Genomic DNA, 24,488 nt, shown 5'->3' on the forward strand with positions numbered 1-24,488 from the left:
CTAAGAACAGCCGCCCTATGGAAAGATTTTGTGTGCTCCACCATTGCAGAGAGCGATATGTGCGGCTGTCCACCAACACCAGATCTGTATGATGACCTTGAGCTTGGTTCCACTGTTGTGCTAGACATTCTTGTAACGGACGCATTTGGAGTCTTGCGTAAGGGACAATTAAGATGCAAGAGGCCATCATCCCTATTAACTGGATGAACACTCGAGCTGGTAGTGAGTGTTGCGGTTGAAATTTTGCTATGAGGGCTTGCATAATGGCTATCCTGGCAGGATTGGGGTATGCAAGAGCTTTGGAAGTATCTATTGTTGCACCTAGATACTGTTGGGTGTGGGACGGTTGGAGAAGTGACTTGGTGAGGTTTATTGTGAATCCTAAGTTGTGGAGCCGCTGGATCGTGTTGTGTGTTTGTGGTACACACTTGCTGCGTGACTTGGCTTTTATGAGCCAGTTGTCTAGATATGGAAACACATGAATATGTTGACTTTTTAAGTGGGCTGCTACCACTGCGAGACATTTTATGAAGACTCTGGGTGCTGTTGTAAACTCGAAAGGAAGAACTATGAATTGGTAATGTTGTCCGTCCACTACGAACCGTAGGTACCTCCTGTGAGCAGGGTGAATAGGAATGTGGAAGTAGGCGTCCTTGAGATCTAAAGTGGCAAGGAAATCGCCTTGTTGGAGCAGTGGGAGGACCTGTTGTAGCGTGACCATGTGGAAGTGGTCGGATTGTATGTACAGGTTTAACGGTCTGAGGTCTAATATTGGTCTGAGAGAGCTGTCCTTTTTGGGAATGAGGAAATAAAGGGGGTAAACCCCTGTAACTTGCTGGTGTAGCGGAACCGGTTCTATTGCATGTTTTTGCAAGAGAGAGAGAACCTCTTCCTTGAAAAGCGTTAGATGTTCTGTGGACATTGGACGTTGTTTGGAAGGTATGTAGGGTGGTAGAAATAATTTCCAGGCAGTAACCATACTGGATAATTTGTCTTACCCACTTCTCTGTGGTCGGATTGTATGTACAGGTTTAACGGTCTGAGGTCTAATATTGGTCTGAGAGAGCTGTCCTTTTTGGGAATGAGGAAATAAAGGGGGTAAACCCCTGTAACTTGCTGGTGTAGCGGAACCGGTTCTATTGCATGTTTTTGCAAGAGAGAGAGAACCTCTTCCTTGAAAAGCGTTAGATGTTCTGTGGACATTGGACGTTGTTTGGAAGGTATGTAGGGTGGTAGAAATAATTTCCAGGCAGTAACCATACTGGATAATTTGTCTTACCCACTTCTCTGTGGTGATGGAATTCCAGACAGGTAGGAACTGTTATAGTCTTCCCCCGACCAGAGTGGAGTGGTCTGGGGGGAGTGGAGGGAAGTCACTGTTTTGTGGTGGGGGAGTTGCGGGTATTAGACCCACGTTCTCTGCCCCTGTTATTATTGCCTCTGTAAGTCCCTCTAAAATATTCTCTGCAAGGGGAAGTTTGAGTGGGGCTTTTGTATGTTGAAGAGGTGTTTTCTGTGCCAGTTGTTTTGGAGGCGCCCCTATAAGAGGAGCGACGAGAGGAACCTCTACTAGTGGTTGCTTGTAGAGCCCCCATGGATTTGATTGTTTGTGTCCCTTTTCATCTTTTCTAAAGATGTGTCCACAGTAGGTCCAAACAAGTGTTCCTGATCCAAGGGTTGATAAAGGATGGTAGACTGTACCTCTTGTTTGAAACCAGATATGCGTACCACGCATGTCTGCGCAGTAATACACTTGTATTAATAGTGGCGATGCTGTATCTGCTGCATCTAGAGCACTGTTAATTGAGGTGTTTGTAATTAATTTCCCCTCTTGTATAAGATCGTTTGCCTTGGACTTATATTGGTCTGGAAGATGCTGCATGAGTTTTTCAAGCTCATTGTAGTGAGCCCTGTCATACCTTGCTAGTAAGGCTTGGGAGTTGGCGATACGCCAGACGTTTGCCGCCTGGGACGCAACTCTTTTACCTGATGCGTCTAGTAACTTGGACTCTTTGTCCGGCGGAGGTGCATCACCTGTGGTTTGGGAATTTGCCAGTTTACGAGCATTCGTCACTACCAATGAGTCCAGAGGAAGTTGGCTTTTTATGTAAACTGGATCACTTGGGGCTGCTTTGCATTTTTTCTCAATTCTAGGATTGAGTACTCTAGCTCTGACAGGGTCTTTAAAAACCTCAGGGGCATGTTCAATCATCCCTTTAAGCATAGGGAGAGTGTTTGTTGTTTTTTGAGGCTGTGAAAAAGTCTCTAATAAAAAATACTCTTCCATGGGGTCTGAATGGAGGTGAACCCCATGGTATTGTGCACCTCTATTTATTTGTTGCGCAAACCCTACATTGTCATCTGGAGGGGATGGTCTGGAGGGGTATAAATCTGGCTCAGGTACATCTGTGACATTATAATCTTCCCAAGAGTCATGAGGTGGAATACTGTGGGTGTCATCATCAGCATCGGTATCATGATGTGGTGGGTCTATGTCTTCATTCCCACCCTCTAAATCCTCATCATCATCTTGTGTTGCAGGTGATAGAGGAGGTATAGGAGAGTGTGCTGGAGAAAGTATTATGGCTGGAAGCTGTGGAGGTGGTGAAGGCGGCCTCATAGGTGAGGTGGCTGAGTCTTTTTTCTTTGGAGGTATCTCAGGTGTTTCTGAGGTGTCCAATTTCCTCTTTTTAGGTGGTATAGAGGTGACTTGCCCAGTAATGGGGTCAATATGCAGTGTCTTTTGCTTAGGATCCAGTGGATCAAGATGGAAAAGTTCCTTGGATACACTGTCTCTTTTCGGAGCCGAGGACTTGGGCCCCGAGTGGTGTTTTGGCCTATCTTCCTTAGCTTTAGGAGGAGTTTTTGTGTCCTTCTGCTTATGAGGTGTTTTCGCCTCCGAAGATTTCGGCAGTTATTTTCAGATCCGAAGTTTTAGATGGAGTTTGCTCCGGTGCCGAAGTGTCTGGCATTTTAGGTTTCGGTGCCAAGAGTCTGGAGTCGACGGTACCTTGGGCTTATGTTTAATGTGCATTAACAAATTACTAAAATGTATGTATAGAATTAATTTTAATATATTTATTTTAGCAAAAAAATCCTGAAGTTTTTTTTTTTAACTTAAAACATCTAGTAAATTGTGTTATAAAATAATAATTATTATTAAATAAATAATGATTTAATATGAAATAAAATGTATTTCCATTTTTTTTAAAGTTGAAATAGGTTAATTTATTTTAAAATCATCTCCTATAGATGTGTATGTCCCTGTTCTGGTTTTGCAGTCCCAGGGGTTGGCTATGTGTGTTACTGGACAAACTCCATGTCAGAGCTAAAGTGAAATTTTGGCTGTTGTAGTGCAATTTGTGAAAAGCAATAGACTTACTTTTTTATTGGTGAGTGTCAGTCCCACTCTATATGCCTCCTTACTCCTACCTAAACCACTCTCATTTAGTAGAAAGTATTCTCGATTTCCAAGTCACTCCCTTTGTCCCTTTCCAAATTTACTACTAAAACGCAGGCTGACATGATGTGCGGAGTTCTCCACATTGAACTAATAAACCAGGCAAAGACCTCTGCATGAAGGTAAGTGAATAACTTTTTGTAGTAAGTGAGTAGTGCTAGTGAACTAAACATACTACAATGTGCAGTTTGTGAATAATGGCCATATCTTTTTAAACCATATCCATCATTAAACTATTAAAGCACCGGAAACAAAAAGGTTACTATTTTTGCTAAATATTAATTTTCTGTTAGATTATTCAAGTAATATCATATATACAATGAACATTGCCCACGAGTTCATTTCTAAAAACGACTTAAAGAATCTGACATCTTTTGTTCTGATAAAATAAATATGTTCTAATTTAACATCAAATTAATTAGCTTTCCATTGACTTTGAGGAAGCATGATTTAAGATTTTGGAGCACAAAACAACATCTGCCGCATGTGTAACAAACCTACGCCTGCTCATCCTAGCTTCCTAAATACTGCAATCATAAATCACCATAATTCAGCAACATCCTGAAGAAGCTCATACAAGCATCTTTGAAATCACATTCCTAGAAATCACATAAATGCAGGTCTACACCTACGAGTATATATTCGTTCTACCCTTAACTCTACGTTAGGAAAATAATGGCAATAGTAACATGAAGAACAATGGACAACTCAAGATTTGCAGGTCAGGCTTCTAACCTAGTCACGGGTCAAAAATCTGCACACTGAAATTAAGAGAGCATCTAACCACTCAACATAATTTCTTTCCTTGTGCAATTTATACTATTGGACCAGTTGGTGGTTCTCTAGATCACTGATTATGTCAAGTTGCCCAACCGCCTAACAAAGGTCATGAAAACAGAGGGCCCATGTCCTACCTTGCTTTGGTTCCTTCTCGAAAAACTGCACCCAAGGTTAACAGGCCAGACCTAGCCTTTTACTTAGGAATTACAGGTATCCTCTAATTAACAATTACAGTGCAATTGGACACGGTTCAAAGTGTGCAAATTGATGGTAATGTTGCCTATTGATAAATCAGAAGTGCACATTTGGAAATGGAAACACCCTTTTAATGAGCGTGGGTGCAGTGTTCCAGTCAATGCAATATAAAAAAGTGCACTCAGGGCGACTATTAGTAAAAGCACTTCTAAAATGGAAGCACTGCGCCACTAGGCATAAATCAAGCACATTGTAGAAATAAATCCTTCAATAACATAAGAGCATACCCTATTGCTACATATGTAGGCCACACAGCCTTTTCCATCGCAGCCACAATAGCTACTAATTTCCTTTGTTATTTAGTGAGGGAAAGTGCGCATGCCATTGGCAGTGATCAAAGGGTGGTCTGACAAGGTTTGGGTTCAAATGACTTCGAATCAACATAGTGTTGGGGAAAAATAAGATAGATGTTCACAAGCGTAGGCATTTAAGTGCCCATCAACAACAAGGCGGTAGTTTGCCTCGTGTTATGCAGCTGTCTGCCCATGCTTCCCAAGGTCACGATAAGGATCACGCTGATTGGAACACAGCCACAGAAACCACATTTCTCATGTTTTCTCCTGCTTCCCAGAACAGAAGATCAGCAGTTAATGAGTAGTAAAGTGAGAGAACACAACGTGTTTTGAAACGGAAATGTTAGACAAATAGACTGTACTGATCGCTGATGATGCCACTTAAAACCTACGTTTGAGAAAGAAGCTATTTGCGTTCTTTTATTTGACAACTGTACGCCAGGCACTCACCTGAAGCCGATTTATAACAGTTAAAACTCTGGCACTGCTCCTGGCAATGCAGACTGACAACTCTAACATTGCCTCATAATTATCAAGGCGCTGGATTTACTAAAACCACTGAGGAGGAATATCTATGGTATTGTCTCAGCATCCATCCCTCCGCCACCATGGAAACGCCCTTTGGCAACACCTTGCTGTCGTCTGTGTGGGGAGGAGAAAGAAGATATCATCCCTATGCTATGTATATGTAAAAGAACTTATGAGTGAACGCACATCACTGCTGCGGCCTCCCTTCAATCAAAAAGTATTCGAACATGCAGGCAGGCGGTAAAAGCGTGCTTTGCCGTTGAAGATGTAAAGTTAAACTGCTGCCTCATAAGATTTCTGATCACAGCCGAAAAGAGACTAACTCGCTAGGATACACCTGAAAGGCCCAGCAGGCGACTGGAGGAGGTCGGGATGCAGTTTAATAACAGGCTGTCATGCAGTGCTTAATTTGTAAAATATTAAGTGCCAGGGCTCTGACCTGGGGGACACTTCAGCTTGCACCACCCATCGCCCTTGTCATCGCTGCTAAAACAACTACTAACCATCTTTCTTGCATGTAAATGCAACAGTTCAGATTATTCCAGGTCCCCAAAGCTAAAGGAATGGCTGGGGAGGCAGGGAATTGTAATTTTTTAATGTATATTGTTTTTCTAAACAACTATTATACTGCTCATCTCTAAACTACATGAGCAGCGCCACCTTGTGGCAGACTGCCCTAAGTGGGTGTTGACAATTAGGTACTGGTGCCGAGCACCAGAAACCAATTAAGTGACGGTGCTCAGCACCGGAAAGCTCCGGCTCAAATTAAGCACTGCTGTCATAGTCCAATGGCACTACGGCACTTTCAGCACCTTACTAATCACCTGCCCCTCCGGCAGGAAACTACCCCTGCACTTGAATTAGAAGGGGACTGCTACGAGTATGCCAGGAGGCATCTAAGAGGTTGGCTATTTAACGTTGGTTTTATTGCTCATTGAATCACATTGTCTATCTATTTGATACTGGTTTTATTGTTCATTGAATCATACTCTTAGTTTTAAATCAGCATAATTTTGTAGAGAATATGATATGATCTTATCAATGGATAAATGGAATTCATATTTTAAACACTTGCCTATTTTGCACATCGATTGCTGTTTACCAATCACTGGGACTGCCACGAACCTGATGACAAGCGGAATAGTAATCCTTTTAATGACAGCTGAGCCGGGCTCGGCTCCGTCGTCTGGATTACGAGGTCAGATTCCGACAGCCAGTCCATGTCGGCCTTTACAACATGGATTGGCTGTCAGAAACTGACTTTGGGGCCCCCTAGCCGGGCTCGCTTCACCCCCTGGCCCTTGGCATTGGGTCTGGGGGGCACATTTGGTGCCCCCATTAACATCCCTCCATTTCTCAATGGAAGCTTGTGCTGCGGGACTTTTACGCCCACCACACAAGCTTCCATTGGGAAATGGAGGTTTGCAACTGTCTTATGTGCGGTCGCATCGTAATAGAGTGGTCAGACTGCCAACCTAAGGTCGGGCAGTTCCATTTCCACAACGACATCGTAAGCAGGTCCTAAGTGATTTGGCGCCACACCGTACTTTCAGCTGGGACCAGTGGAAAAAGGACTTTTTCAAGGAGCAGTTTCTTCCAGCGGCTTATGCACTTTTTGGTGGCTTTGGTTAAGTCCCAAGCAACCAGCCATCCACATCAACAGTTGTTTACAAAAAGACAATGGCACTGTGCTCCAGTCTGTGGCTGTGTGGGGAGTTCCATGCATCGTCAAAGCTAAATAATAAATGACGTGACACCAACAAGAAATTGGCACCTCTTTTCAATTCTAGACAGCTCAGAAATAGGCCTAAGTGATCAAGCCAGGCTCCTCCAGGTCTTGAAATCCTATGGTTTATCACCAGGAATGTGGGACAGGAAAGGAACCTTAAGTGTTCTCTGGGCCGAGGATTGAGGTGGAGGCAACAACCTGCTAACTGCCGGGCTCTGCTGGTCACCACGCTGCACCTATCAATCAATGCCATTTGTACAGCACACAGCTGCTGCACATTAAGCATCCTGGCACTCAAAGCAGAGACTGAGAGTGGACCATCAAATTTAGTTTTGGTCAAAAAGCCAAGTTTTGAGTTCTTTCCTAAAGCTGTGCTCAGACTCGGCCATGCAAAGTTTAATTAGAAGGGATTTCCAAAGTTTCGCTGCCAGTACTGACACAATCCACTACCCTGACAGACTTTGGCAAACCTGGGAATTCGCATACGTTGGTGGTGGTTCGATCCGAGTGATCTCTCCTGTTGGTACCGACCGAGTCTGTTCAAGGGCTCTGAACGCCAAGGTCAGGTCCTTGAACTTAACACTTTTTGCCACAGGGAACCAGAGTAGTTGTCTCAGATGTGGTGAGATATGATAGGGAAGAGGGATCTGCCAGTACAGCCTAGCGGCCGCATTCTTTTTAATCTGAAGCCTATGGATCAGAAAAGCGGGAGACCTGAATAAAGACCATTCGGGTAACCCAAACATGATGTCATAAGAGCATGGATTACTGTTTTTGGGTCTCTTTCGGAAGCAGGTGTAGCAGCTTCCTGATTGATCTAAGCTTCAAGAAACAGATCGAGGAGATGTGCCTGATCTGGGTGGCAAAAGAAAAGTCGATATCAAACAGGATCTCAAAGTTTCTCGCCAATGAGGCCGGAAACGGGGGTGGATTCAATTCAACCAGCCACCAGAATTTAGTGGGGAGCCTTCTAGCTAAAGAAAATAACCTCAGTTTTATCTGTATGCAGTTTTTAAAAGTTTGATTCCTTCCAGTTGACAATACCTTTTAGGCAGTCTTTAAATATGAGGAAGGCCACTTCTGAGTGTTCGCGGAACGTGAACTGCAGTTATGCGTCATCCACATAGAAGACTACATTCACTCCCCAGGATTCAATAAGGGTGGCCAGAGGGGCAAAGCATAGGTTAAAGAGCAGCAGACTGAGTGCGGTGCCCTGGAGCATGCCACAGATCAGGGATTTGGAGGAGGAAGAGAAAGAGTGGAGAAAACCCCACTGGGAGTGCTCTTCCAGGAAAGTTTGAATCCAGGACACAACTGTGCCCTGAAAACCAAGTAGGTTTAACCTATTAAAATAAGTGGAGTTTGCCACTGTGTCAAACACTGCTGACAGATCTAATAGTACCAACATGGCAGAAGAGCTGCTGTCCACAGTTTCTCTTACGGACTCCGACACTTCCAATAAGGCAGTCGCCGTGATGTTTCCAGTACGGAAGCCATATTGAGCGTCACGCAGCAGATCGTTCACTTCAATGAAAGATGAAAGTTGGTGATTTAACAGCTTCTAAAAGATCTTTGCAGGAGCTGGCAGTAGTGAAATGGGCCTAATGTTACTGAGCACGCTCAGGTCTGGCAGCAAGAATGCCTGTTTACAGATGGCCTGGAAGATGACAGACTTCAAAGAGGCATTACAAATCATATTAAGATAAGGGTCTACCGAGTGTGCAGCCAGTCTGAGGATTTGAGGGGGGGTGGGGCAAGGGTCCTCTGAAAAACCTGATTTGTATTTCAACAGTTCCTCGAGTGAATCGTATTACGGTATCATGCAAAACTCAGAAAGAACAGGTAAGTGACTGGCAAGCGGTGCTTAATTTGAGCCGATGGTTTCCAGTGCTCGGTACCGGCACATAATTGTCATCACCACACATATGACACTCTGCCACGTGGTGGCGCTGCTCATCTAATTTAGAGATACGCAGAACAACAGTTGTTTATGAATACAATATACATTACAAAATACTGACACCTGCCTCCTCAGCCTTTCCTTTAGCTTTGGGGACCTGGAATGACCTGAACTGTCGCACTAGCAGGCGAGAGAGATGGTTAGTAGTTGTTTTGGTACTGTCATTGGCAGCGATGATGGAGCAATGGGTGGTGCAAACTGCAGGGGCCTCCTAGTCAGGGCTCTGGCACTTATTTTACAAATTAAGCACTAGTGTCAACAGTACCCAGAAAGGTGGAGTAGATTTTTGGGACTTTTTTCATCAAAAAATTCAGGTAGCGTAGTGCAGAGATCATGCGAGGTGAGAAAAGTACCTTTATAGGACGTAAAGGACTTAACAATGACAAACTGTCCTTATCCTTCCGACAAACAGGTGGTCTCCTAGCCCCCCCAGTGTTCTGAGAATGAAATCGTTATGCAGCCTCCAGCCATACTGAAGAAAGTTTGTGTTCTGGGCGTTTCTCTCAAAGCGTTACACACTAAACACTACTCAGATACCGAAATCAAACATAGCTAGAAAAAGGCAACTCTATAAGCAAGAAAAAAATGCTTCTTGTTGCAGAAACATTGTAAAATTAACAGAAACATTATACAATGAAGGACCATTGGGCAATAGCATGTTTTCCAAACTCCTACAGTCAGTGGCCAAATGCAACTTCGGATGACCAGAATAAGGCTACTACACGGCCAAGAAGGAGGCACATGTGCAGGGGTCTGACTGCAATCACTTAATTCAGTTAATTAGCCCTACAAGTCGATCTGTGAGCTGGACCTAAGACTACAATGTTGATTAGATCTTGTGCTCATTTACAATGTTTTAGGCGGCGCATACTTTGAGCATTACTAGCATTTGCGAAAGAAACAACTATGAAAACCAGCCGTCTGAAACTGAACTCCGACAAGACAGAGGTCCTCATCCTCGGCTCCACCCCCTGCGCATGGGAGGACTCCTGGTGGCCGGCCACGTTGGGAGCTGCCCCGACACCCACCAACCACGCACGCAACCTGGAGTTCATCCTGGACTCAATGCTCTCTATGACCCAGCAAGTCAACTCTGTCTCCTCATCCTGCTTCAACACCCTCTGCATGCTCCGCAAGGTCTACAGATGGATCCCCACCGAAACCAGAAGGACTCTCATCCGAGCCCTCATCAGCAGCAGGCTGGACTACAGCAACGCCCTCTACGTGGGAACCACGGCCAAACTCAAGAAAAGACTCCAACGCATACAAAACGCCTCCGCACGCCTCATCCTCGGAATCCCCTGCCACATCACCGCCCACCTGAGAGACCTGCACTGGCTCCCGGTCAACAAGAGGATCACCTTCATGCTCCTCACTCACGCTCACAAGGCACTCCACAACGCAGGACCATCATACCTCAACGAACGACTCACCTTCTACACCCCGAACCGCCAGCTTCGCTGACCTCGCCCATCGCCACCGTCCCACGCATCCGCCGAACGACTACCAGCAGCAGATCATTCTCCCACCTCGTCGCTAAGACATGGAACACCCTCCCCATCCACCTGCGACAGACCCATGACCTGCTGCCCTTCAGGAGACTTCTCAAGACCTGGCTGTTCGATCAGCAGCTGCTTCATCCCCCTCTAGCGCCTTGAGACACTCACAGGTGAGTAGCGCGCTCTACAAATGACTAATTGATTGATTGCTTGATGACAGGAACTTATACTATACTCAGGGCTACTGTAATTATGCAAGTGTGCGGCTGCAGTGTGTTTTTACCACGTAATCCAATAATTGCAGAATGTAACAAAAAAATGGTTTCTTGCTCAAAAGGATCAAAAGTTACTAAAATTGCAGTGACCGGTGGGGTCACGCTATAGAAGGCCCTATGAAAAGTTTGATTGGTCCTCTTTCAGTTGCTTATTAACGTATTTGGATGTTAATCTAGTCCTAATGAGGTGAAATGTTTGCCAAAGCAGCATTAACATGTGAAAAATGGAAAAATTATGAAGTAATACTATCACAAAATATGCAGCATAAGGTCGCATAATTTGCCATTACTTGCCGCATAATTTAGTCAGTCCTATTGCATAATTTGGCCGTTCCCTACCGCGTAATTCCGGTGGCCCTAGTTATACAATATGACATTATCAACTAAAAAGAGTACAAACAGCTCTAGGCAGTAGCAGAGTTCAAACACGGACCAGGGCGGGATTAGCCACTGTGCCAACCTGGCATTCCCCCAGTAGGCTGCAGACTTGAGGCTACTTTGAGGGCAGGATGGGCCGTCATGACCCCGTGACACCATACTAGTGGAAGTCTCCCGCACTGTGGGACTCATTTGAACGATTTTACCTGGGCTGATTTTGGAACCCAGACCGGCCCTGGCACGATCTATGTATACACACTCAAAGTCATGTGGACACACAGGGCCCGATCATTCCTAGAAATGCAATCTACAACTTAACAGAAAAGCTGACAAGCTGGCATCCAAACCGCGTACTTTTCCTATCGCAGGGCACACAGAGGAACCGAGCAGACTCGGATTTATATTCTATTAAGAGCTGACCTCTGTCATGAAACTTCCCGTCACGATTTCAAGCCCTGTGTGTGAAGCGGTATGGGTCGTAATACTAGCAAGGAAAACGTGTCTCTGCCCCCCGGGTTGATAATTAAAGACAGCCGTACCCGTCGTGCAAGGGGCTATCACGCCTCTGTGCGTCAGGGCCACTGCACCTGCTGCGTTAATCATGGCTACGTGACCAGCGCTTGATTTGCCCCCAAAAAAGCAGTGTTCCAAAGCTTGATGAATAGGAAAGCTGCCTAGGCTTGGTTCCACCTTAACCCTCTTACACCCACAACGCAACAATTCTCGGCTCTTGCATTAACCCTTACGGGATCTTTTTAATCCCTGCTTGTTCCCTTTGCCCCAGCCCTCTCTCTTGCTCCTCCTATGTCAATCTGCTACTTTCTCGCTTGCTCAGAGTCAAAGTCTAATGATGAACAGTATGTTCTGGCTCCCAAAAATGAGTGTTGGTGCCCACCCCCTACAACCATCAGCACACATTAAGCACTGGCTATGCCCATTCCTGGGTGTTTAGACGCCCACCTCTGACACCAAAACAAGCGATAGCATCTGGTGATCAGTCACCTTCCACAGCAGGCTTCGAGGCACTGCGCGGTGTTGCCTTCAGCTCATTAACACAAGGAAGGTAAAATCAGAAAGGCATCTAAAATCTGGAGAAACAGATAATGCAGCGATACCTGTCACATGGCCCAGTATTCAAGAGGATGACTGTCAACAAGTCCCGTTTTTTCAGTCAGCAGAGCTAAGCATTTTGGGATTTGTAGTTTAATTGGTCCCACAATAGCTATGGTACAGCAGGTCCTAGAACGCTTAGTGTTTAAAACCCAAGGGATCCCTGAATGTGTACTGAAAAAGTAGATCATTCATCCGCAATATAATGTGCTTGCCAATTTCAAAATTAAGGTCCATTACTAAATATGCTGCTCCGTAGAGCTTCCATTGAAAGCAATTCTGCAGAACACCATATAATTAAACCAACCCATAGCCGGCGTCCTGCCACATGCCCCCTTCAGCCTCTGTACCTTCCTTCCCCGCCGAGGCAGGGCTGTGCAGAAAACCAGCCAGCCCTAGGTAGACAACTTTGTGAGCCGCTCATCAACTGGCCTGGAATCTACTGCACAGACGCGCGCGGACGCATCCTGTGACGTTGACATTGTCCCGCCTCTCTCGTGCCTCTGGAGAGCTGAGAAAGGCAGAGGTGACAAACTGTTAACTGCCACTTTATGACTCTCTGAGACCTCTGGTGACCCAGGGACGGAGATGGACCTGCACCCGGAAGTGCACATGCTCCGGGACCCTGTTTTACACTATTCTTAAGTCTGAGTACTGATAGAAAATCCATTTACACAATATCTTACATATCTTTCTACAATTCTATATAATATGTAGTGTAAAACATCTTAACAAATATATATACTGAAAAGAAAACCATATTCAATTTAATACATCAGTGTGACTCTCGTGATGAACTAATGTTTGTTTTTTAATGCCCACCACACGTAAACTCCAAAAGTTGCCCAAAGTCAACGAGGATCCGGCAGTTCGAATATTACCTTTGTTAGGATGGCCGACCTTAAATGGCTGAAATATTTAGCTGCCTGTGTGTGTTTATACAGCAGAGGTGGTGATAAGCTATCTGGTCGTTGTGTTTATCTCCACGCCTGTGTGTAGTGTGTGCTTTCCCTGCCTCCTGGGTAGGTCATTTCACATGGGTCCGCTGCCTATCTCCATCTAGCAGTGGCCTGACCTCTGCGGCTTAACAGCGGTCTGACCAGCTCCTGTGACCGAGGAAAGACCGTATATACCTCAGCTGCAGCGCCCCAGTGGATGCCGTTCAAGATGGCCCTGGGTCCGCGTGTCCTTCACAGAGGTGGCCTGTAAGGCCCGGGCCCCGGTCTCGCTGTACTAATCTACTGCCTGGCTGTTCCCCAAACTGTCTGTATATAGGCCCTATGTATATATATAAAAAAAATCTATTAAAAGTCACATTTGTGTTGATCAAGGTCTCTGTTTAAACAAAGGAGTGCAAATGAATGATTATTTCGAGTGCACTACGGCACACCTCTCCACGGCGCTTTCAATGGAACCCTAGGAGTGCAAGCCCTCTCTCTTTAGAGTACCCGTTTAATCCTGATAAATGTCGGTACTCAATCATTAAATCTATTGCAGTAGTGCTGAGAGGTGCAGGTACCGTCCCCTTTAAATTAAGGAGTGCAGGTACTCCGTACCGGAGAGCACCGGGCCATTTAAAGCACCGCCTCCCCTAATAATTTCATAATATCTTCTCAACCCCAGGGTAGCAATATATGTCGGTGGGATTCCTGTGGCTTCAAATATCGTTTCCTTTCACTGACTTTAATGGAATCCTCCTGATAAAACCTGCACTTCGTGCACCCCAGAGCATGTGTGGGTTGAGAGATACATTTGACTCTTAAAGGGAGGTTGTTTTTTACTAGACCTGCTAACAAGCGCAGTTTCCATTGTTGCAAACAGGGGCGTAGCTTGGTCAGTAAGATTGAAAGAGGGGAGCTTCGGATTTTCCGACAATCAGGCTGGCATATAATGTTTGAATACATTATTCTACTAGCAGGGTGCATGAGAGGGGCCTAATGGTCAGTGAAAAAGGGAGAAGAATGCGGATTGGTAGGAGTACTAATAGAGAAAACACAATATTTTGTAAAATAACTATTTTTGAGGACGTTTAAAGCAGTGTGTGTCCGGGTTTTTGTGTGTACGTAAATATTCTTGTTGAAATCCGACTGACATCTCACAATACCTGCCTGAAGGCACGTGTACCGAACTATTTGTCAAAAAAATAAATGTATTAGGGGGGTGTAGCACTCCAAACACTACCCCCCCCCCCACTACCCCTTCCCCCACTCCCCCCCCCCCCACACACACACACACAAAGTAGATGCAGTGGAACCGGGGCGCCATGAACCCTGATTATTAATGGATTTTGCAATTCAGACAGGAAGCCAGGGGGACAATTTCCTTCCATGCACTAGTGCCCACGACACATTGCCCACACCACTGCCCCCTGAGCACTTACTCCAGGACAACCCCTCGAACGGATCGAGGTTTTGCGTTTTTCATACAGCTGCTCATATATTTAAAAGTCATAGGGTCGCTGCACTGCAACAGCTGATCGTTTTAGAGAACGCAACCGGTTCCTTGAATGAAATACAACGATAAACATTGTGTGTGTTAACACTACCAACTAAATTAAAATACTCAACCTGCCAGTCACCTACATTGCTTTAGCTGAAAACGACTACAGTGGCCCGAACACTAAGAGGCACATCTGTCATAACATCAGCAGGAAAGTACCCGCAGACCTACCAAGAGGACTCGTGCCATGTGCAACACTGTCAGCCAGTCCAGAATCTTTTGGCCACAAACGCTTTGCATGCTGGTGCTTGTAGTTTCACTTTTTACCCATTTATAAGTGTGGTCATACATGTTTCAGCATGGGAAGGAATGTTAGCTAAAAGCTGACATTGGCTCAAGGAATCACTCAAGCACGCAGGGGCATCGGGGCCCACGACCCCAAGGGGTCCATCGAACCCCTTTAATTGTATTTTACTGCGACCTTCAGCAGTCAGAGGCGCCAGTTTCCCTGCTTGCACCGAGCCCATGGCATCCTGCCCACGCTACTGACAACACGGGCCGAACGAGACAGTATGCAGTATTGGATTTCACAGCCACACAACCTAAATATGTACATATGTATTCAGCGAAGTTCGAACTTTTATTATGGCAACAGAAATTACTTTTCAACAGACATCTATCTGGCTGTATTTTGGAAACAGCTGCTCTCCCACAACCAGAGCTCAACCCCACAGTCTGTAAAACAAGCCACGCCGCGGCCGGGAAAGTCCCCTCACTCTGGCGCTTACCTTCCAGCTTCTGGTTCTCCTTCTCCATCCGCAGCAGCAGGATCTGCTGATGGATCGCTTTCCTCCACAAACTCTGCAGGTCCTCCGAATTCCGCCTTCCGCCATCTTGTTCTGGCGCGTCATCGCCCTGTGACAGGGAGTCGAGGGGGGCTTCCTCCATGGCTGGCGCGAACGGGGACAGGGGCAGCAACTCGCTCCCATCAAACCGGTCTGCAAGAAGGAGGAGAGGGTCAGAGCTCGACTGCAGGAGGCATGCTCGCCAAACTCACCTGGGCGACGGAGCAAAGTCACTCCCGCTCGCCCTTCGACGGGCGCACAAATCCCCGGCTGTGCTTCCGATGACCTTTGCAAGCAAGAACCCTGCGAAGAATGACTTGGTGAGTTTTTGTAGACTTCCTTCTCTGCTCTGTCACAAATACAAACACCGAGTGTTTACCACTTCCACTTTTCACAGTTAGTCATGCCTCCCTGACACCACCTCACTCACATTTCTCGGTTGTAGTTTCTTATCTCGCAGGCAGCACTGGGGCCTTTCTTCATGCTGGACGTTTAACATGAGCTGAAGAAGGAAACATTATCGTTCCTACGATCTACCCGTAAATGCTCAAATTAGACCCAGACACTCTAGCTGGACTAGACTGAGTGATGTACCTCAGTACGATACAGGGGGATCCCTTTGCTCAGTCAGTCAAACGGGAGCAAAGTGCCAAAAAACACAGGCACTAACAATATTTCTGCCTGTTTTAGCACTTACGTCTATAGTGATGCCTCAAATAGTGCTTACTCCTGCACATACCATCTGGTTCTGTACTCGGGTAACTGTCCTTGCACAACAGTGAACATATGCTAATAACTGGCGTAATAATGCAAACAACATTTTTGATCATCTTATTTACCCACAGAAGTAGGAATACAAAACGCACCCAATAGCCAGCATAAATAACATTTGCTATGGGGCATTTTTTAAATCTTTGGAGCGTGGCAATATAGGTACACCAGCAGGACAAAGTATGGTTTGTCTCTTCCTACATATTTTACTTTTTTGACTAATGACATTATTTTCAGTATTTTTTTCCATTTACTTCACACTAAATTTACATTTTGTAGGATTCATTTTATTGCTAACTGTAGGTTTCATTTAATAACGTAGTACTCTGCAATAATAACAACGTTAAATTGAAATTCTTACAAAATTAGAGCATGGCCACCTATAATGGAATGCACAACCTGCAGAAATTATATATTGTTTCTAGCTCAAATGGATCGAACGTTACTAAAAATGGGGCAATGAGTGTTCCTGTGCAGTGAAAGGCGCACCGCACAGGTTGACTGGTCATCTTTCAGTTGCTTTTTGCCGTCTTTCGGTGTTCAACAGTTACTCATGTAGTAAAATCTCTCCCCAACATCGTTAAGAAGTGTAAAAATGACAAAATACTGAAACACATTATAACAAAATGTACCGCTTACACTACAAAATGTAACTTTCCTTGCCACACAATTTAGCCAACCTTGCCGCACTTGGTCCTAACGTGCTGCACAATTTTAGTGGGCGTGCAGTGTGCTAATGAGAAATGATCAGTAAATCCAGAATTATATTTGAGTCTTAGTAAAATATTTATAACCACTGCCACCCTTACCTTTTTATTCTTCTGTCGAAAATCCTTCTGAGGTTGCACTAGTGTGGCATTTTTCTAGAGGTAATGAGCTCCACCTTAACTGCTGGCTTTTTGTTTTCACCCAGTTTTCCCTTTGATTTGCCATACCCTGCTTAGTGCTGTCAATTGTCCATGGACACAAAGAAAGGACTGCCTGATGGCACGCTGCCACGAAGTAGTAAATGGGGAACGACAGCCCACAAGAGATGGTTACAAGCGCATGGTTTGCCAACTTTTAGACATGCAGACCTGGTTCTACTCCCTGATTCACCAACTGTTCGACCCAGAGAAAATAATTTCTCTTAGAGTCCACAAGTTTGGACATGATGTCCTGCCTGAAATATTTTTACACCTACCCTACGTTTCTCTTGACATTTTCCCAACCCTGATTTGTACAGTTTCAGAGTTGCATCACCCAGTTCTGTCCCCAAGAGACCCGACACAAAAGCAATTCTGAGTATCAGCTTCAGAAGTCCTTCTGCTTAGGAGGTGCCACAGTAGTCACATCATCTTCCCAGCAGATAATGCACGGTGGCCGTATTATGAATATCCACATTCAGGCCTAAACCTTCAAGGCATGTGCAAAGGCTTCCTAATTTAGAATGAGTCTAGTCTAGCAGTAAGCTAGGTAGGCAGTCCTGTTAGAAGTCAGGATCATGTACCTTAAGTGTACCTCTGATGTCTAACACAGCTAGACCACCATTTATTGTGGCAGCAGAGACTGTAAATTCGTGTTCTAATCTTGATTAGAATAAATTAACTTGGAATTCTATGATAAACGTACGACTTTCACTACTAAGATATTAAAAGCCACGAACGTGTGATGTTAGGGTAAAGAAGAACGGTCCAGAGATCCTGAATCTGGATATAAATCGCTAGAGTTCTGGAGGAATTTTGCTCAAGGCTCTGGACCTTTTCAGCCTCAAGAGGACAAGTAGAGAAAGGGTTGTGAGCATGTGTACCTCCTTTCCCAAAAAGTATATATATCCGTCAGTAGGCTAATTCCTTATTTGAATGTAACACAATAAGAGTAGGTTTGAGTGAGAATAGTTATTTTTATTTGTCACTTGATTGAGTACATTTCACTCATTATACGTTTTTCATAGAATACGTTGTAAATGAAAGGGAACAGCCGACACGTGTTTCACCCTGTGTGGCGAGTAAAGCCACAGCGCAGTGGATTTAACCGGGGACTAGATGAGAGACTACACTGAATTATTTTTAAATTTGGATGCTATAAAACAATGTTACGTTACAATTTTTGAAAATGTACAAATTAAACGTTGAAACTCTGTTTTGCTGGAACAATATAACTGGCCTTGAGAAAGCCCTGGCTTTACTCGCCACACAGGGCGAAACACGTGTCGGCTTTTCCCTTTCTTTTACAACGTATTCTATGAAAAACTTATAATGAGTGAAATGGACTCAATCAAGTGACAAATTAAAAGAACTATTCTCCCTCAAACCTACTCGTATTGTGTTACATTCAAATAAGGAATTAGTCTACTGACGGATAAATATACTTTTTTGGAAAGGAGGTACACATGCTCACAACCCTTTCTCTACGAACAAGTGATGTTAGTTTATTTCCCAGTGCAACAGGATTAAGTGGGCTACTGAATTGCCGTATCAGTCCCTGCAAGAACCCAACACAAGGATGCTTGAGATGAATTTGGCATTATGCTTAAACCTGCCTGAGCAAGTGGCCCTTTGAGTTGCTTGCACTTTATTTCTAAGAGATCATGCGCCTAGCATTATTGAAGCTCACTAGGCTTCGCTTCCTCATGATACAAACTGTAAAGAACATCGAAAAACGTATGGAACTACACTCAACCAAGACCGCCCACCAGAATGCACTTTCATTAATTGGCTAGCGACTAGGAGTTAAAGACTGGTGCCCAAGATACACGCGTCATTCACACTCTGCTTCAGAGGGCAAATTATTGCTAAGAGTTGAGCAGAGTTAAGACGTTGTTGCTGAGCAGTAGTCTTGATCTATAAAATGGTACAACAGTAACCAGAACCGGAACTTCTGCTCCCAAATGTTGGGGGTCGTACATCAAGAACAGCTGTAGCAAGAGGTTACTCCTTCACTTCTCTGAAGCTCATGTTTACATAAATTATTAGAAGGGTCAAATATAAGATGTTTACTTCACAAAGTAAATACATGAGACTCAACATTTACAGTTGGATTGTATCTGACACCAACCCTCACACCTCTTTCTATGGCTCTTATAGACAGTTATGAACTGCTGCGCCCAGCTACCAAAGGTTCACCAAGAAGTGTCAGACTGTCCGACCTTTGTATTCCTAGTACCTTATGTCCAGTAACAACTGCATGCAGCGCTACTTTGGGAAGACAAGATGTTCTCTAATTGGTACCAGGATCTGGGAAGATGTTACTTGCAAGACCATTCTATGCAGACCATAGCATCATGATACGTTTCACTTCATAATGTTGCATCACAAAAGTCAACTCTCTGAAACAGTGAAGATGGTAGAAGTTTACAAGGACTCTGACCAATGAAAACTTGAATATTGTTTGTACTCTGTAACCTCCCATCTACGTCAAACTAGGTGAGGTGGGAGGTGGACTCGAGAACCTGGTATTATTCTCCTACTATCATAGACAGTGAGGTCTCAGAGCGAAGAGACCTCTACCCCCTGGCAACTAACAAATCAAGTGACAGATCAGATAGAGCACTGCACACTTTAGTACTTGATCCGTGTAGGAAAGCACTTTCTAAATTCCAACTATAGGCTGTTAGTGGTTTAACTAAAAGAGGAGCTATTACTCTACCATTTATTTACATAAGTACATGAAATTTACTGTCATACGTATTGGACCCTATTCGTTCTTCTTTTCTTTTTTTGTCTTCCAGGAAACTCTCCTCTTCTATGTCCCCATGAATATTGGGGGTGTTGATAGACCTGGCACCTTGGCGTGAGTCTCCCTTCCACTTTTTGTCGCTGTGCTTCATGTGTTTTAATGGAGGTGGCCGCTCAGAGCACTGTGCCACTGCCAACCAGTGCCACAGTGCAAGTGCTCCCTACGTAAAATGTATATGTTGGTTGGATTCCATGATTGGCTTATTTGGTTTACTATCAGACCCCAGTAAAGTGCACCAGGAGTGCCCAGGGCTTGTAAATACAAATGCCGCTGGTGGGCTTGCAGCACTGGTTGTGCCACCCACAGACGCGGCCTGGTAAAAATATGCCTAAGGTCTGCCATTGCAGAACCTGCGTGCAGTCTGGTACTGACATGCTGACTGGACAAGTGCACACACTTGCCAGTCCCTAAACCTTCCCTTAACTTGATATTAGTCACCCCTATGGTAGGCCCAAGGGCAGGGTGCATTGTAGCATAAGGTAGGACAAGCCCTGATGTGTGTGGCATGTCCTAATAGTGAATTACAGCGATTTTCGTTTTTCACTATTGTAAGGCTACCCTGTTCTCATAGGCCAGAATGGACGGTTAAGATAGTTACATCCTATGATCCTAACCGACCCAGGGAACATGGTAGAAGATCGAGTTTAGTATGCCTGAACTCAGAATACTAAGGTACATCTTTTAGCAAGGTTTATTTTACTATTCTGCGTTTGCAAATGCCACTTTAAAAAAGTTGGCATCTGCTGGCCTAACCATTTCAGCCCGCCTCTGCGTGATGTGTATCTGCTGTCTGGCTTGTGTGAGTCACAGGGCTGGGGAAACCCAGATGGGCAGGGCTAGGTAGCCTGGTGGTGAATAGAAAGATTGACCTATAGATGGGTGGGAGGAGTACACCTGGACTCTGAATAGGGCTGTGCTCTGCCACCACAATGCTGGTTCCGCCCCCCTGTGGAGCGTCTGATGGTTCTGCCCTGCACCCTGAAAGAAGAAGCCTGCATCGCATCAACAAAGTGCTCCAGAACTGGACTGAACTAGGCCAGGGTCCCCCCTGGCCTGAGAGAACAAAGGATTTGTGGTATAAATGTAGGAGCCCTGCTCCTAAGAAACTAGATCCTGTCCTGCCTAGAAGAAACCTCTGTCCGACCTGAAGGAACTGGAAAAGCTGCATGGAGGAGTACAGTCCCTGACCTGGGGGATTGGCCTGCAGTGGTTGCCTTGCTGCTGAAAGGAGAGGAGAAAAGACTACAAAGACTTTGATTCAACTTGTGCTTTAAGAAGATCTCCAAGTGCTTGTGCTGAGCTTGCCCCCTGAACGAAGTCCCAAGACCAGTGGACTTCACCGCCGTGAGATCGCCTTGGAAAACGGACCCTTTTCTCCACATCTTTGACTCGAACTGTTGCGTACGTCTCGCTGATCGCAGCGAACCCCCTGCAAGCTGGTATCCCGCTGTCCGGCCCGAACTAAGTGTCTGAGGCCCCTCTACGAGCCGTAGCTCGCACCACGAAGGAAGGTAACCCCGGCCTGAGTAACGCGACTTACAGGCCCCTACGAGCCGCAGCTCACACCGTGACTGAAGGACATCGTCCTGTACCCCTTGCACCCCCCTCCGGACCGTACTGCCAGCGTGCGCGCCTCTCCCCTGCTTTGGGAAAGGCTGCGGTGCGTATGATGGTCGCGTACGTCTCCTTGTCCGGAGCGTACTGTTCGTCTGTTGCCAGCACTTCTCAGAGTCAAGACCCGCGATCCCGGTACGACGCGTACACAGCGCCTGTAAAGAGAGCCGTACCTTCGCACCGTCCCCTGAAGCCGCGCACGCCTGAGGTCTAACGTACCGTAGTACGCGCCGCCGCCGCAGAGCACATCGCACCGTACAGTCCGCTTGTTGCCCGTGAAGTGTCCGTGTCGACCCAAAGACTCAAGGTACTGTGCCCGTTCGCACCGTAGGGTGGACGCTTAATTTCCAAAGCGTCTGCGGTGCGTATGTAAGACCAATTCCCAAGTCTATGTTAACCGCGTACGAAGCGTACGCCGAGGAACGAAGCGCATAGACTATTCCGAACAACGCTAAGCTCAAGAACTCTTTGTAAACAAGTATTGTGGTCATTCTAAACGCTAACTTTGGTCTTGTGTTAAGCCTGATAAGAAAATATAAAGCATTATTTTTTATATATATCCCGGTGTGGAGTCCATTTGTGGAGGGTCACTAGACTACTGTGTGTGTGTTCACAAACGCTTAACCTAAACGCTCTGGGATAGGCCTTGTCTGCTCGCGCCACACTACCTAGAGGGCGAGCAGGGGTTATTGTTAGAGTGTGCCCCCTTACCCTGACTGGAAGAAGGACTCTCTGCTCGTCCCAGGTACCTACCTGTGCCGACCAGAGAATTTCGGATTTTAACAGGTGTACTTTTGGATTTTCCAACCTGTAAACACACTTACACAGAAGTTGCAGATGTTTCCAGGATGGATTCTAGGTCAAGCCTACCACACAGCGTATGCACTGTCTTTTGCAAGACATTGTGGGCTTACCAAGAACATATAGGGGCTTGGAGCCTGCCCATTGCTAACCACTGATTGGTTGTCCTGTCACTCATTTGATTGCTTCTTATTCTATTGATTGCCTTGTCCATCTTTCTCTGTCTCTCCCCAGGAGCATTGCCAATTTACATGTGTGTTTTGATTGCTCACTTTTACGGACCTACTTTTTTCTTTTGCCTTATGCACTCCACAAGAGTGCATGTGTTTTCCAGCTGTGTCCCTAGTGTGCTTTTCCTCCCCTTTTGTGTTGCACTTTCTTGCCTGTGTACTTCTCCCATGTCTTGCCCATGTTGCTCTCTAGCCTGTTGCTTCCCCTCACCACCCCTGTCCTCCATGTTGCTTCCCCTTTGCCCGCGCGGTCCTTCTTTCTTGCTCCATTGCTTCTCCCACCAGTGCAGTTTCTCCCCCCCCGTGCTGCTTGGAGGCACTCTATGTTGCAACCCCACATCATCTATGTTGCTCGCCCCCACCTGCCCTTCAATAAAAAAAAAAAATTGTTTGCATACTTTTCTAGGCACATGCGTGCGTGGTGTACCCGCCTACAAAATGACATGATGGCTGCGTCATAGCGCCTACTTTTGTTTTGTAAGTTTATTTTGTTTAGCGATGCTGTCCAGTACAGCTTAAAACCATTGGCAGGAGGGGCGTGGCTAGCTGCCAGGCAAGATGGCCGCAGCCTGAAGGAGCTCCGAGGGTGAGGCCGACTCCCCTCTAATCCGTTCACTTATCCGCGGCATAAACTGTGCCCAAGGACCGTAGGCTGAGAGTCTAGAGGATGCGACTCCGCCCGATCCAACTTTTAGGTCTCCCCGCGGCCCGGAACACGGTCGGCGCCGCCCCGTCAGTTGCGGTCTGCGCCGGCGGCTGAGACCGGGGCCTCGATTTAGCAGAGTGGCCCAGGCGCGGTGCGGGTGGCTCGGACCCGCCCGAGTGGTGCACCGGAGGATTTGAAACTCGGCAAGGGGACAGGCGGACGCACAAGGCATCTACGCCCTGGTCGCGTCACCACTGCACGGACACAGTAAATACAGGGCGGGAGAGACACGGCGCTGAGGTGGAACTCCGGGGGACTGCCCCGCGAAAGCTGCACGGGTCCGACGTGGAACCCTCTACCTTGCAACAAGAGCTACAGGAGGCGACCATGGCAGGGGGCCGGTAAAGACACGCTCCGGGGGAGAGCTGACTGCCCACATTACCTCGGGGTCTCGTGAGGAGGAGGGAGTGGACGAGACACAACTAGTGGCGTCGCCAGACGATGGTACTGCATGCATCCTGCGCCGAATCCCATTGGCGAGTCATATAAGGTGTGCTACAGGCGCAGAGCGGCTTGAGCGAGCACGGGCAGCAACGAGTTAGACTCTGGGACCTGTAATTACTCGGAGGTGTGCCTGCAGACCTGCTTCTTGCCAGGGAACTGAGTTTATTTAACACTTGTAGCATAGGTGTACTCGCCGCTGCTACTTCATTGTCCAGAATCCTATGGGGCTACTTGCTAGTATGACGAGCGGTGTGCGACCCACTTAATGATTGACTTTAAGGCTCCCTCGAGCTAAACGGCTGACGAGTCAGGATCCCGCACCCGCGCGCCGTGAAAGGTATTTAACCTTGTATATTTGGCAGTCTACCGGCACCCCACATACAGACCTGCTCCCTGCTGACGAGAGGCAACTACCTCGAAACACGTGTCCAGGGATGGCATTTATTTAACACTTGTAGCATAGGTGTACTCGCCGCTGCTACTTCATTGTCCAGAATCCTATGGGGCTACTTGCTAGTATGACGAGCGGTGTGCGACCCACTTAATGATTGACTTTAAGGCTCCCTCGAGCTAAACGGCTGACGAGTCAGGATCCCGCACCCGCGCGCCGTGAAAGGTATTTAACCTTGTATATTTGGCAGTCTACCGGCACCC

The 24,488-nt window shown here is 46.2% G+C and overlaps 1 protein-coding gene across 5 annotated transcripts in view; it reads right to left on the reverse strand.

Annotated features, from left to right (window-relative positions):
* TBC1D4 (TBC1 domain family member 4) overlaps nt 1–24,488 on the reverse strand; it is a 623,735-nt gene that overhangs the window by 58,042 nt on the left and 541,205 nt on the right. For all 5 annotated transcript variants that reach the window (XM_085622014.1, XM_085622012.1, XM_085622013.1 and 2 more), the window contains one exon: nt 15,495–15,704. In XM_085622014.1, coding sequence (XP_085478140.1) covers nt 15,495–15,704 — 210 coding nt within the window. The remainder of the gene's footprint in view (nt 1–15,494; nt 15,705–24,488) is intronic.

The sequence above is a fragment of the Triturus cristatus genome, chromosome 8 (assembly GCF_964204655.1).
Source record: "Triturus cristatus chromosome 8, aTriCri1.1, whole genome shotgun sequence".
Taxonomy (NCBI): Eukaryota; Metazoa; Chordata; class Amphibia; order Caudata; family Salamandridae; genus Triturus; species Triturus cristatus.